Source organism: Tyto alba, unplaced genomic scaffold (assembly GCF_018691265.1).
Source record: "Tyto alba isolate M040663 unplaced genomic scaffold, T.alba_DEE_v4.0 Super-Scaffold_13, whole genome shotgun sequence".
In the NCBI taxonomy this organism is placed as follows: domain Eukaryota; kingdom Metazoa; phylum Chordata; class Aves; order Strigiformes; family Tytonidae; genus Tyto; species Tyto alba.
In genome coordinates, this window is record NW_024881275.1 from 23,924,332 (window position 1) to 23,940,952 (window position 16,621).

Genomic DNA, 16,621 nt, shown 5'->3' on the forward strand with positions numbered 1-16,621 from the left:
CCTGCAGGACATCCAGAGGTACCAAGTCAGAGCAATGTTGTGTAGTATCTCAGATGAAAGACAGAGACATTCAATACACACCTACAACAGCTCTTGCTTTCCCCAACTAATTGCAGGTATCTTCATCTTACCCAGTATTAACATTGTTCACTAATTTTCACAGATGTCTTTTTTTAAATGGAAAAACAATCCTATCCAAAAAAGTTCCTTGCAACAATGTAAAAAGGAAGATAAAAAAGCCAAAAAGACAGAAAATAGAAATGGATGATGTTCATTCAATCCACTAAAGGGGGTAGGCTTTTACAGAAATTTGGAAAGCTGATTTTAAAGATGTAAGCTACAAAACTTATCATTTGTCTGCAGTGTGCAGAAAGTGAGTTCACCAGTTGACCAGATGAACTAAAGAGTTGACTTTCAAGTGTAGTTTAGTTTATTCCACTGATTCATGCATGTGCCTACTCACTCATTCCAAACCTCTGGCAAACTGAAGGCTTATTCAGCACTTTTGGAAATCTGTAATTGCACCTTCTAAACCATCTTTAACTCCATTTCTGTAATCTGTTAACGGTATTGAAGGCTGAACATCCGCAGTGCTGAATATCTCCCACATAAAAGCCCTTGTCCATCTTACCTCAGGGATTTTCTGGGAAATTCTTTCCAAACAAAAAGTTTTTCCTAGAGGACTTTGTTCATTAATACAGATTTCTCCCTTCTTCCCTATCTCGGCTACAGAGTAGAAAAATACTAAATGTTTAGAGAAAGATCAGGAATTTGATATTTCCCAATGTTTCTTGGAGAGTACCAATCAGGCTCTGCATCTGTCTGATCTCCATTAGAGCTATCTTTTGTAATCATAGCAGTTTGTCTTAGAACACTCTGTCCTTAGCTGTTGCACAGCTCTTGGGTCACCTTTTTACCCAGGGCTGCCCATCCACCAGCTGCTCCGAGACTGACTAAACTTCAAATCCAGTAGAAGAAACTGAGCATGTACCCAGAATACTTAGTGACCTGAGTTACAAGCTAAAGCCCTATTTTGCTGCTTCTTAATATTTAGCATCAACCATAAGAATTTGCAGTATTCACATCTGTACATGACAAATGGATAATTGCACATGAAAATGGATGATCAGATTCAGTTCCTTGTTACACCATGGTTGACAGAGGTCACTGCTAAAAAAAAACAGATGCTACATGGTTATATAAGGTTTATAGTGAACCCAGAACATCCCAGAACTCCACACCACTCCGACAAATGGATGCTCTGTCACTTCAGTGGAGTATTTACTTTTTTTCTTCACAATCTTCTTTTCAGTCTTCCCTTTGTTTGGTTTGAACCAGATGTTCTTAATACAAAAGTTGATTTCTTGCAAGCATTCTGACATTTTAGTAATAATAAATCAGTTAAAAATCTATTTAACTAAAGGTCATCAACATGTCTTTTCCCTGGGATATTGAAAAGAAGGGAAGGTCAATTTTTTTGTGAAGTCCTGTAAGCAAAGACCTTTTACAAAAAAAGGTATGTTAACCATCACCATTCTCCAAGTCTACTAAGAAGAAGAAAGTTCCAGCTATAGGCAAGTTTCTTAAAGCCCACTGCATCAAGAAAGTCTGTGATAAGGTCTAAAAACACAAAGATCTTGCTAAGTCGTGGCTGTGATTTCTCTCACCCTAATTATAATCTTTTAAACACTTAAATAAGGCCTGAGCCTCAGAGGCACTTAACTAGAATTGCATTATAACTAGAAAAACTGTCCTTTACAAGATAAATGCTGACAAAGAATCTGAGGATATATATATATATCTTCCTTAAAAATATTTTAAAAATTCACATTTCAGTACATAACAGTAATTACTAAGGACTTCAAAGAAGGACTACAAAAAACAGCTCAGTTTGTTAAGGAAGATTTATGCTGTATGGTTTAAGGAGTAACTTAGCTGGTTCAGTAAAAAGTACGCAGTTTTTTATTACTGTATATTGAAAATACTTCCAAATTTGTCACAAGTTAAGAGATCCATCAGCTGGGAATCGGACAAACTGGAACTGAATTTCCTAGCACTGGTGTGGTTAATAAAAATCACAAAAGCTCAGTAGAAACTGAGCCCACAAGGTGAGGCAAGATATTACTTTAAGAAATACCGATTTTTGGTGTTCTGCAGCTTCTAATATAAGGGTCATACTGAACAGTCCTGGGATCCATTCTAGGATTAAAATGCATGGAAGTTCACAATTCATTTAATCCTGCAAGAATTTAATTCCTCACAATGTGAATATACTCATAATGTGCTACAACAAGTATAATCAAGTCTCACACTACTGAGATTTAGCTGATTGCTTGTTAAGGTTAGGAAAGAAAGTCCTCCAGCTCTTTTCTCAGAACCAATGCAGAACTTCACCATCAATTGATTTCTGTATATGCAGAGATGATCTGTACTGGGAGGCAGCACTCCTGCAGAACAGACTTGTGCTCCCAGGTAGCACGAACCCCACAGACACCTGGCCAGCATGCAGTTTTCCTGCTCACAGCCATATTAATCAAGAATTATAATTCATGTCACATTTTTGGGTTAACTTTTGTTTTGGAAATGTTCATGCTCTCTTCAGCTTATTTATTCATATAAAAATTCTTTCTTGGATGATTTGGGTCTCACTCCCTTAGGGAATCTGCTGTTACACAAGCCTCTAGGCATTGGTGGCATACTAGAAATTTTTTTCCCCTCCTCTTTTGGCACACAGATTAGTGGGTTTACTGCAAATTAAAAATCCACAGTCTCATTTCAAAATATGAGGTTTGATGGTTTTGGTGGGGTGGGTTCTAGGAGTTATGGGTTTTCTTTTAGGGTTTTGAATAAGTGACATCTTCAAATCTTAATTTCTGTAACACTCGTGAGGTTGAAATAAGACTTGTTTCCACCAGGGTGGGAATTGTTTTTATAAAAATCCGAGGAGTGTATAATATCTTATGACATTTTCTTCTAACAGTGAAGGTTCAGCTTACTGAAGAGCCAGTAAAGAACAAAAATTCAAGTATAAGCTGCCCTGTCCAGTATTGAAGCAGTATGAATACTTTTTTGAAATTGATCTATCCGCTCAGTAGAAAAGGAATGCAAAATTCAAATACTCATTGTATTTCTAGGCAAGCTGCTTCCAGTACAAAGCTCTACACATGTAGCAACAGTGGTCTATGATCCACACTTTTATAAGTCACATAATACTGAGCATTCTTTGGGCCATTCTTCATCCTGGAAATCAACATGCAACTTCAACATAACAAAACCTGCATCTGAGATAGATACTACTAAGATCTTACCACTACTCAAGTTACTTCAGGAAAGTATTGGGAAAAAGCAATTGAAGAAGGGCTGATAGACATGCCCAGAACAAATAAAGCATCAGCAGAGCAACAGAGCAGAAAAAATGCACTTAACTGCACTTTGTCAAAAACTGAGAAGCCAGAAATTCCCTGATCTAGACAGAGTGCATATTTGAGTCCCAGCTTCCCTTCCCCAGCTTGGATCCAGGGCCCACCGGCTATTCAGCTTAGATAATCAAAATACCTAAATTGCATGCATTAAATCTTAGAACTGTATGATACAATTGTGTAATTAAAGTGTATAACATTTCAACTCTCTTGAAACAGTCTGAGCTAGAGGTACAATTTAAAAAACTATCACTGAGAGGAAAAACATCTTACTGATTACAGATACATTCTGCATCTCAGATTCCAATCCCTACGGACATGGGAAGGGAAAATTTTAAATAACCACAACCATATTTAGAAGAGTTCTCCATCACTAAGTGTACTACAAGAAGACTTTTTTTTTTCCCCCTCCTAACACATAACCCCTATACTTCAATCTTAAATGAAAAAATGTCTTTTCAAAGATCCCCAGGGCAAGTCAGCCAGAATACCAGCCCTAACTAGATGAGATTTAGGGAAAGTCATATTTGACACAGAACTTCCTCCTCATCATGATCCATTATTCCTCCTAATTATTGATTCATTACTCTTTTATAACTGTTTATATTCTTAATCAAATACCGAATCCCTTTATAGAAATAATTTGTACTGTTTTAATGTTAAAACTCAAACCATTCAAGTTTAATGTTTGCCCAGCACTAAGTGATCCTGAGTAAAGTCTGCAAACATAAGACATTACTTCTACACAAACAAAAATTTCAAATAAAGTAGTCTTGCAGGCAAACTTAGTGCCTGCAAGTCAAGGTATACTGAGATACCAAGAATTTTAAGCATTTTCCACAACACTGAAGGGGTTAATTTTGCAAGCTGATTATCCCAGGTGGCAAGAGAAAGACAGAAATCTTCACAGTAGGTAATACTTGTTCTGACAAGGAAGAAACAACAGAAGAGTTCAAGTCATTTGCAAAATCCCTCCTGTCACATCAACAGAAAACCAAAGTCCTTCTCCAGAAACACAATTAGCAGCAATTAAAATCTTCTTATTTAAGATTATGAATGGGTTGTTTCTCAGTTTCACTTCTTTATTTTTCTGCTCTTCCTGAGTTTTTTGCCTTATCTTGTGACCAGACGTGCCTTATGACTTAAAAGTTTCACGTAGCATCCACATCATGGCACTCATTTGTCATGTGATCAAACATGTATGTGACTAAACTCATGTGCATGAGTGACTTGACTGGAACTGTCCTTGTGTGGCCAGATGTGCACCCACCACATAGAAGGGTACACCTATGCTTCAGTCCTGTGATCCAGCACGGACATTCCATCAAGTCCAAGAATTTCCATGAAAGGCTGCATAGCATGACTTCACTGAAAACTAGTGAGCTACAAGAACAAGGGCTTTCTACTCTACACCTGGCTGATACTTTTCCAGTGTTCTTTTATTTACTGTTTATTACTTTTTCCTTCCCAAAGAGTAAATGCTGGCATGTGCTAGTAGTAAGCCTCATGAAAACCTTATTCCCCAGCTCAAATAACCAGTAATGTTCTATACCGCAGGATATAAGCAGTGTAATTGCTTCAGTAAAGGAATTGTGTCATTTTACAGAGTTGAGGTTTGCCCAACACAAAGCAATTCTGATGCTTACAGGGCTTCTAGAGACTCCTGCAGTATAATTACATAACAACTTGGGAAATGCAGAACAGAGGCAAAAATTATGAAAAGCACTACCCATCCACATTTATAAATGGTGTGATAAACTTAAAAGAACATTAATTGAATAACATAGACAATTCCTCTTCAAACATCAAACCAAGTGGCAAACTGCCCACACAAATAATTACTTGGCTTTGTAAAGAACTCCATCACTTAAGTCACAAGTCAGAAAATTTTCATTTTCAAACACTGAGCAAGTAACAAATTTGTACATTCCTATGCTACCTATATTCTCAGCAGTTGACTTCAAATGCAAGAATTAATATATTGGCAGAGAGCAAATGTAAAACTTAGACAAGGTAATACCAGTATGTCGAAGGTAGACATTTTCCTATTATTGTCTGAACAAGTTAAAACATTCTAGAACACTTGATACTTCTAAAATATAAAACAGTGAATTACACACAGGCTTTGTCATTACATCTAGTTTCAGATCTTCCTTGCTGCATGCATGCTAGTGTCACATGGACTCACTCTTCAGTACTTTTACATCATTCAAGACACTATTTCACTTGTTAAAAAAAAAAAAAAAAAAACAAAAAAACAAAACCAACCCAAAACAAAAAACAAAACCAAAAACCTGGACATCTTGCTCACAAGTAAAAATCAGGGAGAGATTTGGAACAGTATAAAGACAGTCATGTACAGACAACTACTTTTTTCATGCAAATAAAGCAATACACAAATCCACTGGTTTTAGAGGAAGACAAGCTCTCTTTCTCCATTCACTTGATTCTTTTCAGCTTCCAGCACTTGAAACATTTTTTGGGAAAAGGCTTATGAATCAAGTCTAGTTCTCAAGGTCTTAACAATGACATTTAGACATTTAATTATCAAGCCATCACTTGGACTGGCATCTAAACCTTTTGTCAGAGACCTAATTCCATGCCAATTCAAACATCCCATTAGTCCTACATTAACTAACAAGAAGTCTCGTAATATTCTGGCTACTTGAGTGCAGTGGCATGTATTAACACAACAGTGGACTGAGTAACTGAATGTAAGGACATAGATTTACAGTATATGCACATTAAACTAGCAAGGATATTCTAAGATAAAAATATAATAACCACACTCGTGTATGAACTCATGCATACTCTGTGCTTCCTCGTAGCCTGGATGTAATTATAATGACATCCAAGTGAAAAAAAAAAAATCTGATCAAATGAAAACTGCTTCATTGATTCCAAGCTGAGTCCTCATCTTAAGCCTTTCTGGAGCTCAGTCTGAACCACACTTAGAAACTTGTATGTATGAATTAAGCACCATTATTCCATGTTGGCATTTCTCAGCATACAGACTTTTTAAAAAATCATGAACATATATAAACAAATAAGCTGTGTTTGGAACCAAAGAAGAAAAATCACAGTAGCTAATGCCCTTTTTCAGCCTGTACCCCTACTTTACATCTGTAGTCTCCCCTGAAATAACAATGAAATACAAAACGTATAAAAATGCTAGAGCAAGTGGCAGGAACACTGTGGGGTTTTTCCCTGCTCTTGTGGAAATAGAAATTTTACAGAAGTTTGAGTCACCACTCCACCAGACTGGGCTAAAATTAGAGTCCTATAGAATGAAAGGCTTGTAGTTGAATAATCTGAATACCAGGGAACAAAATCCCAATTGCCATTATGTTGAAATAGAGAGGAAGAGTGGTACCAAGAAATATTAAAGAAACAAATATTTAAGGCAATTGGGAAGTATTCAGAGTTGTGCTTAATCCTGGTGTCTGAAGTTTGTAAACAAAATTTCTGTGACACTGTGCTGTAAAAAAAATCAATTTATATTTGTGTTAAAAAGCAACAATGTGGAAGGAATATGGTCATATGCTGAATTCTGCTAACCTCAGAATCTCACGTATCTCAGTATTGCCTGCTGACACTGTCTTCTCAGCAGTGATAAGTGCCAATTATAGTGTCAAGGTTACTGGCACCAAAGCTTTTATTCCAAAACTGCTGACAAGGAGGCTTTTGATGCCAAAAGTAAGTAAAAAAGTAAATTCTAACATATTCAGCATGGGTTTTTTTGTTGTTAGTCTAGATACTGGTGTATAGCACCTGCGGACAGCTAACAGTTTTACCCAATTTCATTCCACATCCAATCCTTTAATGACTAATACAGAAGTTGCTAACAATCTCAGCAAAACAAGGCAGGCATTTAACTCCAGAAATCCCATTATGCAAGGCACGTGCAGTGTTTCCTTTGTAGAATGTCTAATTCAAATACCTAGATTCCTCCTCTCCCTGAATTCTTAAAAAAAAAAAAAAAAAAAAAAAACCAAAAAACACCACCCAAGAAAAAAACACCAACAAAACCAAACAAAGCCCTTAAAAAATTAAACCCAAAGAAAATAAATTCTGGGTTCAAAACAACCATGATCTTGTATCCCTCCTACTACAGAAAAGGGCTACTTAGCCCTTTATGACCTATGCTTTGCACATCATAAATTGTAACTTTCAACTTGAACTCCTAAACACGAGGAAGAGAGACAGTCCTTCCTTGGGGCAAGCACTGTGAGCACTGGAAGAGGACTAGAGCAGGACTGATAACTTTCTGAATGGAAGCTGAGTTCTCTTTGTCACAAAAATTAAGTGCCTACCTATCTATTTGAAGCTTTTACTGAATAGCAAAATGATAAAATGGCCAGCATTTCACCAAAATGAGCAGGTTGCAACTTGAGACTAAAATTTCAAACCACGCACTAGATCAGCTACAGAAAAGGTATGTTTTACTAAACAGTCAAGAGCAGCGTGAAGGTCACCCACTTCCTTAGGCCTTTACAAGGCATTAAGCAGAGTTGTGACTGTTTCAAAGCTTTGGGAGCTAGAATTCAGCATTTAACTGCACAAAAAAGTTTACAAATGAAGGTATGCTAAATTGCTTGTCTTAAGAACAAGCTTCTAGAATTCCAGAGTTTAACTAAGCTGCATTTAATTTTTACTGAATAGTAAAGACCAATATGACCAACATGAGCAGCAGAAGACCCTGCAGCAAGGAAAAATATTTTCAAATCCAATTTTCAATTGGATTTCAAATCCAGTTATTGGATGGTGTTTTGAAAACAAGTAACCACAGAAAAAAGGCATTTAATCTGAGTAGCACAAACCAAGTCAGTGACAATTGAATGTTACAATGTTTCTATTATCATTCACATAAAAATAAAAGCTGTTGTTATATCACACTATTAGAAGGAGCCCTGATCATTAAAGCATCTATTTGGATTACAAATAACATGATTGCTTCCTGCAGAACACGAACATGTCTGCTCTAATTTTTATACCACAGCCTCTTTAAAAGCTTAATTCTGAGAGTTACTATATTCCAGGACAGTACTGTTACCATGTCTGAAATAACACTTCTAGAAAAATTAGGAACAGAGAGTCTAACCTCCAAACTACAAAATTCCAGTGCTACTAAGCATGTATCAATTTGGTAAATTTATTTCTCTTTACATCCTTCATGTGCAATCAAACATATGTAGAGAAAGGAATGTTAATCTTAACTAAACAGCAGTACTTCCTAGAATGTATGCTTAGCATATAAATAGTTTGTACATAAAAGATAGTACATACAATCTATGAAAAAAGATCATCCTATTCCTTAACAAAGAACACACATACATGCAGCAAGAGCCATTTTAGTATGTAGTCCTCTTATAACAGCATATACTACTGCTTCTCAACGGACTGTGTAAATTTGATCTTCCAGTCTATGCTCTAAGGAATAACTAATCCTCCGCCTGTTCCTTCCCCCAAAAGTACTGAAATACAGGTATGCTATATACTCACCTCAATTTTAACTTGCTATGCACCACACTCCTTTGTTTCTTTTAATTGCAACATATAACTAGTCTTCTACCACCAGTGCCTTCTTATATATTCCTCCAAATCCAAGCACAACTAGCATGAAAAGCAACACTACTCACATCAAACTCCACAAGCCTGGCAAATCAATAGTTTCTGAGAACAGGTATCAGCTGCAAGATAAGACACTGTAAGCAAGAACTTTACATCCACAGTGCAGTAACAGCTACCTATAACAAACAGGAGAACCATCATTACAATTGAATTATGTAACAACTATGTCCCAGCAGAGAAGGCCACAAACCTACTACAAAGACTAGCTATTAAAAACTAATTATAAAAACCCAAAACAAGAAACACTTCACAACAAAAATCTCTGCATGATACAGGCCATATTTATTTGTTTTTATTAACACCCCTGAATTTCTAGGAAATTAGTACAACAAAAAGCCACATTACATAAAACTATTAGGTTGGAAAAATTTGCAGTAATTCCAATGTAGTTAACACTTTGTTCCGATCACTGTGATGATTACCCCACTTCCCCAAGGACAACACAAGTAGCAACACAGAATCAGATCTGTTCTGCTGTATATACCTGAATATAAAGTCTGTAACCAAAGATGTTCATATGACTTTTGTCCAAAAAAAAAAAAATCTTACAAAAACAATTTGATGGGAATTTCCACTATAGGCATACATTTAATATTACAGTACTTTTGATTTTCACCACCCTTGTTTATATAACCAGAGTTCAGTGTATGTCATACTAATTCACACTAATTCTTATACGTACTTTCCCATATTCCCAAAAATCAGTTAGGAAAAATACTCAATAATAATAACAACAACAAAAACCCACAAAGCCAAAACCAAACCAAAACCCCAAACAACCAAACAAATCACACATCAGGAAACAAACCAAAATAAGGAGCAGGAATCGACTTCAGCATAGACAGTGACAGCTGTAAGTTCTATACTGACATGCTTACTCAGGCATTCAAGTAATTTTATTAGACAGAAGCCACCCCACTACCTAAATGGGCAGTTTGCAGTCCAAATGCAAACTCCATAGAGCCTGTAACAAAATGAGCCAGAGTGGGCTTGAGGGAAATGCTTCTCATTGACCAACTGAATTTCAACTTATATTTTGTAAAAAAAAATTAAAATCTTACTCCTAGAAATAGTAGCAAAGCACGATCAAGTCATAAAACTCAATATGTAACTCTAGCTTAAAGTGAAAGAACAGTGAGGCAAAGGAGACATGTTTGAGTAACAACTAAATTTCTGTACAAAACTTGTGTGTTAAATTGGAATTTTTAACACTATTATATAAGAAAAATTATTGCTTAGTTCTAAAGAGATTCTTAGCTGAAGCCCTTTAGACAGATGAACAGCAGCAATGTGGAATCTCCATAGCAGGGGTTTCAGAGAGGAGAAAAAGCTCATGTGATCCTGAGAACCTTTTTCCATTAATAAAGGGAGAGCCAACTCACACAATTTATGCTTTCATGGTTTCTTTGCACTCTTGTCACACAACAATGAGAAGTCCTAGTTTCCTTCCAGTTCCCTCCACATGCCAGTTACTACAAAAAGGCCAATCTAACAGCCAAATTCTGTTTTGTAAAACTCAGCACCTTCCAGAATCTATTTAAAGCAACCAACACTCATACCATTAACTGCATAAATAAACTTTTTATTGATATCCAATTTCCAGAAAAAATACATAATGTTCATTCAAAGAATTTAATCTATGCATGAAAAGCTAAGGCTTAAGTGATGACTTACTGTGTCACCAGCGTTCTATTATACAATAAGAATACAAAGTTCCTATCTTCAAAAAAAATAACAGCATTAAGAGAAGCATACTATTTCACACAGGCCTAAATTCTTTTTACTTTGGACTACAGTCTACATGAGTAACGTTTTCTTCCATTAGAGATTAATATTCTATCAATTTGTGGTTAAAATGTACCCTGAAAACACTATGCTTATGAAAGGCACCTCAACATGCTATTGATCGGCAAGATTCAACATTTTAGTTCACCATTTCCATAGAGAAATCAAACTATTTGTGCTCTAATACAACTGTATTTACTAATTCGAAGGATATTATTGTCTACTGAATTTTACTTCTCACCTTTTGAAAATCCACATGGAAGTAATAGCAAAATTAATTCTCTCTCATCTCAAAAAGCATACATGTTTTTAAAATTTCTCATTTCCACTAGTGATGACTAATATTAAAGCAGTCTTCCTCTAATAAAGACAAAAATCAACACACTCATGGAACTCAATCTTTGGCAGTCAATTCAAATTAGCATATGCTAGCTTTGTGACAATGACCAGCAGGCAGTATGCGAGGTACTATTCAAGTAGCATGTAGACATAACAAAACCAAGTAAGTATAATTCTTTCTAACGTTTTTGCCAACTACCTACCTCTCCCATAACCTTCACTGAAACATACCATCATCACTGAATACAGACCTTTATTTTGAGCAAATGCTTACTGACTAGTAGCTTTTATCATCCAGCTACAAGTGATGCAACAAAATGCAAACTTTCAACTAAAACTGAATGGCAATCACACAACAACCCAAGTTCTACAACAGCACAGCATGAATCGCTATTGAAATCACTATTACAGGTTATTTTAACACTATTTGAACAAAGTCATACTTGTAGTCATAATTCAAGTTAATTAAGATCAAAATCCCATGAGTGTGGGGTATTAAATATCAAAACATTATAGGCTGGGTATGTGAATCTGGAGGAGTCAAAGCTAAGACTATATGGTAAAAGTGGTTTTGCTTTGCTAATGCTGGTAGTAAATGGATGCTGAAAATAATACGAAATTGGACAGCAAACAACTAGAAGATCCATTTAGGGATCCATTACAACTACTGGATTCTACTTACCAGCTGAGTCCATATACATTCAATTAGTACAGTCATAATGTATTTTTAAATTTACAATGGAGGCTCCATTGACAGCTAGGCACATAAAATAACCCTGATACTTTTTTTTTTTTTCTTTTGACATTCATAGTATCAATACTCTCATTAAAACATGGAAAGTTAGCAGTGTATGTTTTATTCAGCAAGGTGGTTACCTACATAATTTCAGTCCCTTAAACCATTGCTTATTCCGTCACCATCCCATAAGTTACCGGAAAAAAAAAAAAATCATACTGTGAAAACATGGCAACTTGATATAAAGAAAAGAAAAATATGCATTGCTTTCTCCTGTCCAAATTAAATCGAGACAACTCGAAGGAGAATATATGAGGCACAGGAAAAAATAAAAAAGGATTCTTATGCTGAGTTTCAGATAGTATGAGAGAACATCACAGAATTAATGGATTCTACTGTACAATGAACCGAAACAACTTCTACAGCATAGTTTGAAAGTGGAAACAAGATGCATACTATTCTAAATCAGTGTTATGCCTTCACTTGCCACTCATGGTATCTCAGAACAACTTGCTACCATAAAATATTTCCAAAAGTATATATATAATACCTGTGTAAATGATTCTTATTGTTACTGAGCTGCTTGAAACAAACAAGAAAACTACTATAAACAATCCAAAGTTAGTTTGCTTTCACTCAGTGAAAGAATCTTCAGTGTCCAACCAAAATAAAGTTAGCCAAATCAAAATGTTCTCTCTTGCTCATTACAGGATTAAGGAAGTTTTAGTGTTAACTGTGGTACTTAATCTTAAATACAATTATAGAGGAATATGACTCCCTTACTCTACAGGTTATCTAAATATAAGAAGATTCTAGAAATAATCTAGAAGTCTTTATTGAAAGTAAATACATACCTATACACACAAATACATTTATGTTTTGAAAGCATACACAAGGTATTGTAAATAGAAAATGCAGGTGTTTGCTGGAGCCAATAGCTATTAGTTTAGCATCCGTACAGCCCACAGCAGTATCAGAAACTTTCTGCACAGAGTGACACAGCACACTGTTGACAATATTCATTGTACAATCTAATGAAACTGTAGTTGTGATGTTAAGTTACTCAAACATTTTGTGCAACAGACGCGTAGGTATCAAAACTTGTCATACCTGAGCATGGATTTCATTGCATGGAAATAAGACACATGGTAAGACTTGTTCTCATGCTCAATAGTGTTTCATATTGTATCATTTAGAAAGAAAAAAATATTTCATCAACTCTATCATCATTTGGATTTCCATAGTTTTGGCATTTTCTCCTTTATACCACTAAGTATAAATACCTTTTACCAAATATGGTTTTTTCTAAAAACCTACAGCATCCAAGGAGAGGAAGTACTTGCAAGGTCTTTCTCACTGGGCAGAACTATCCTATAAATGGCCTTCAGCATAACTAAAGAGGAAAAAAAAAAAAAAACCACATCAAGGAAGTTGAAGCATAACAATGATCTCAGGACATTCACTTTGAAACTAATAGTTCTTGAGTGCTTAGGATTGAATGTACCTATCTGGCATTTAATTTTTTTCAAGCCCAGTTTAAAAATATAAGATTACAGCACCTGAATAGGACAAAGGTTCAGTTTCTCTGCATTTCAATTAGTGACCTGATCTTACTTAACTCTTCCCTAGCCTCAGCTTACCAAAATGTTAGCAGTACTCCTGAATCACAGCTTTCAAATCCGTGCTTCTCCACTGGTACATAGAAAAATTTCTTCTTCTTCAATCAGAAGTTGGCAGAAGCAAGTAAATGAAAACAGCTTCTGCAGAGCCTTATTTTATTTTTAAGAACGTTAAAGTTTCTGACGGCTTTACCAAAAGACTTGTCTTCCCAGTTTTACAGGCCACTACCATCATATAGTTATAGGTATTATGAGGGAGGGTGGTGAAGCAACAACAAACAAGTCAGTTACAGAGTTTAGTACCCTTGCATCTTCACTTCTCCATTACTCTGCAGTTACACAAAAGAACCTGACATTTACAGAATCTAACCTGGTTTACTTTGCATTCAATCACTTCTGAGGCTATGAATGGACACTGTGGCTAGAATGGCTTCAGAAACCGAGGCTGTAGTCACAGATACTTGTACAGATCCACACCTCATTACAAGAGGTCAGAAAGGACGCATAACAGAGGAAATACACCCTACTAATATTGAGTTTTGAAGTTAAAGACTCATCTAACAGTTAGAGAAAGATTTCTGCAGGTCAAGGTCTCTATATATCTCTTCCTACAAGACAGCAGCTGAGGTCTTCCCAAGACACAGTCGCTGGGCTTCGACCCTATTGCCTTCATATTCTAGTGGTATTTTAGCTGTCGAATATCTGAATACTTCGAGGCAAATTTTGAAGAACGAAACCACTAAATGAAGTCCAATAGCATTATATCACCACGGTTAAAAAAAAAAAAAAGCCACTACTGGCTTTGCGTAACGCTCACTAGATCACCCACCGCGTGGGGGGCAACACCCACGGGCCTCAGCCCTGTCCCGGCTCAGCGGCCGCCTCATGGGGCGGCAGGGCCGCCGGGGACGAGGGCCGGACGCCTTCAGGGAGAAGCGGACACGAGCCGTGGCCTGGCGGATGCCCGGCGCAAACCCTCCCGGGGCTGCCGGCGAAGGGGAAGGGCCCCGAGAGCAGGCAGGCTCCGGCGGGGCCGGCGCGACTCACCTGTCTGATTTCGTCTCCGCACCCGGCAGCGCCACCGCCGCTCTCCCGCCGCTCTCCTCCCGCCGCCGGCGCGGACCCGCGAGGCCGAGCGCTGCGCCTCCTCCCTGGGGCGGCGTGAGGGGGAAGCCGGCGGGCGCGCATACGGGGACCGCCGCTCCCCCTCCTCACCAGCGAGGGCCGGTCCCTGCCTCGGCTCCCCAGCGCCTCATCCCCGCGGCGGGCTCCGGGGCAGCCCCGGCCTCCTCCCCAGCTCCCGCGCGGGCCCAGCCGCCGCCTCGCTCAGGTGCGGCCTCAGCGGCGGCGCCGGGGCCCTCTCCCCGCCAGCCCGGCTCCCTAACCTCCCCCCTCACTCCCTGCCCCCCGCCGCTCTCCCCGCCGCCATCTTGCCCGAGGGGCGAGGGGGAGCACGCAGGCGCAGACTAGGAAATCCCGGGCGCGGCACGCATGCGCGCAGGCGGGCGCCCCGCCGCCGCTGGTGGCGCGCACCTGCCGCGCGGGGCGGGCGGGCGGCGGCTGAGGGCGCCGGGCGGGGGGAGGGGCGGGGCGGCCGCCACCGGGCACCCGCCGCCTTCCCCCGCTGCCCGGGGCTGGGCCCGCGCACCCCGCGACTCCCTTCCCTCCCTTCCTGGGACACTGCTCCCCGGAAAGCTGCGTCCAGTTGATGTGGCTCCTCTGGCACCCCCAGTGTGGAGCGGGCGTGAGGTTGCGAATCCCCGGCACCCGCAGCGGCAGTCGGGGGCGGGCAGCGCCGGGAGCTGCTCGGTGCTGGCTTGGCCACTCATGGCGAACCCCCCCCGTCCTTTTAGGCTTTTGTCATTAAGCGGCCTCACCGATTTCAGCCCTACCTTCTTTCTGTTAACGTATATAAAGCGTTGAGCGGGTACGTAGGAAAGCTGGTACATACTGATAAAGAGACAAGTCATGCGTTTTGTGTTTCGATACTGTTTGTACTGCTTATTTCAGTAACGCGTTTTTCGTTGGATTTGAATATAACATCTAGTTGTGATTTCTGTCATTGCGGTGTCTCGATTACCCCTGGTTCCATTTCAAGGGCCATAAAATTGTATCATACAAACCAGGATCATGAATAGCCAAATATGAGCTGATACGAGTTTGACCAATACAACAAAAATGGCCTTGGTGAACTAATATTATCTGTTCCAAAAGGTGTATTTTACATAATCATATGATGTATCACACTGATGATGGCTTTTTGAAATACAATAGTTCTTGGTAACGTTTTTGTAAATTCAGTTACCTTTAGTTTCCCTCGCATATTGTCTAAAAGCTAAAGGATGATAATATTAATCATAATATTATAAGGAGTTTGGATTAAATCAAATACTGTCCAACTGTGTGACATTCTAAATAAAACCAATTTTATATGCCTCTGGGTACGCACAGTAACCTTCCTATTCATAAAAAGAGAAACTGTCAACATTTCTTTAATCCAATTAATGAGAGACTGCCTGCAAATAAATTTTCTCCTGACTAGTGACCTTCTATGACAGAGTAACTGCATCAGTGGACAGGGGAAGTGCTATGGATGTCATCTACCCAGACTTCTGTAAGGCCTTTGATACAAAGGAGAGACTTGGGTTTGATGGATGCACTGTTCAATGGAGAAGGAATTGGCTGGATGACCACATCCAAGGAGTTACAGTTAATGACTCGGACACCAACTGGAAACCAGCAATGAGTGGTGTCCCTCAAGGTTCTGTGCTGCCACTAATACTGTTTAATATCTTCATCACTGATACAGACAGTGGGATTGAGTGCACTCTCAGCAGGTTTGCAGATGACACCAAGCTGAGCAGGGCACTCAATACTCTAGGGGGACGGGATGCCTTCCAGAGGTACCTTGACAGGCTTGAGGGGTGGACCCGTGTGAACCTTCCAAAGTTCAACAAGGCCAAGTACAAGGTCCTGCACCTGGATCGGGGCAACCCCCACTATCAATACAGGCTGGGAATGAAGGGATTGAGGGTGGAGAAGAAGAGTTTGGGGGCACTGGTGGATGAAAAATTGGATGTGAGCTGGCAATG

The 16,621-nt window shown here is 38.9% G+C and overlaps 1 protein-coding gene across 4 annotated transcripts in view; it reads right to left on the reverse strand.

The window, feature by feature from the left end:
- Positions 1-14,940, reverse strand: part of APC (APC regulator of WNT signaling pathway) — a 97,363-nt gene extending 82,423 nt beyond the window's left edge. For 2 of the 4 annotated variants that reach the window (XM_042787719.1, XM_042787718.1), the window contains exon 1: positions 14,577-14,940. In XM_042787719.1, coding sequence (XP_042643653.1) covers positions 14,577-14,717 — 141 coding nt within the window. In that variant the 5' untranslated portion in view covers positions 14,718-14,940. The remainder of the gene's footprint in view (positions 1-14,576) is intronic. The other 2 variants (XM_032984083.2, XM_032984081.2) reach the window with 1 other exon arrangement.
- Positions 14,941-16,621: the final 1,681 nt, after the last annotated feature.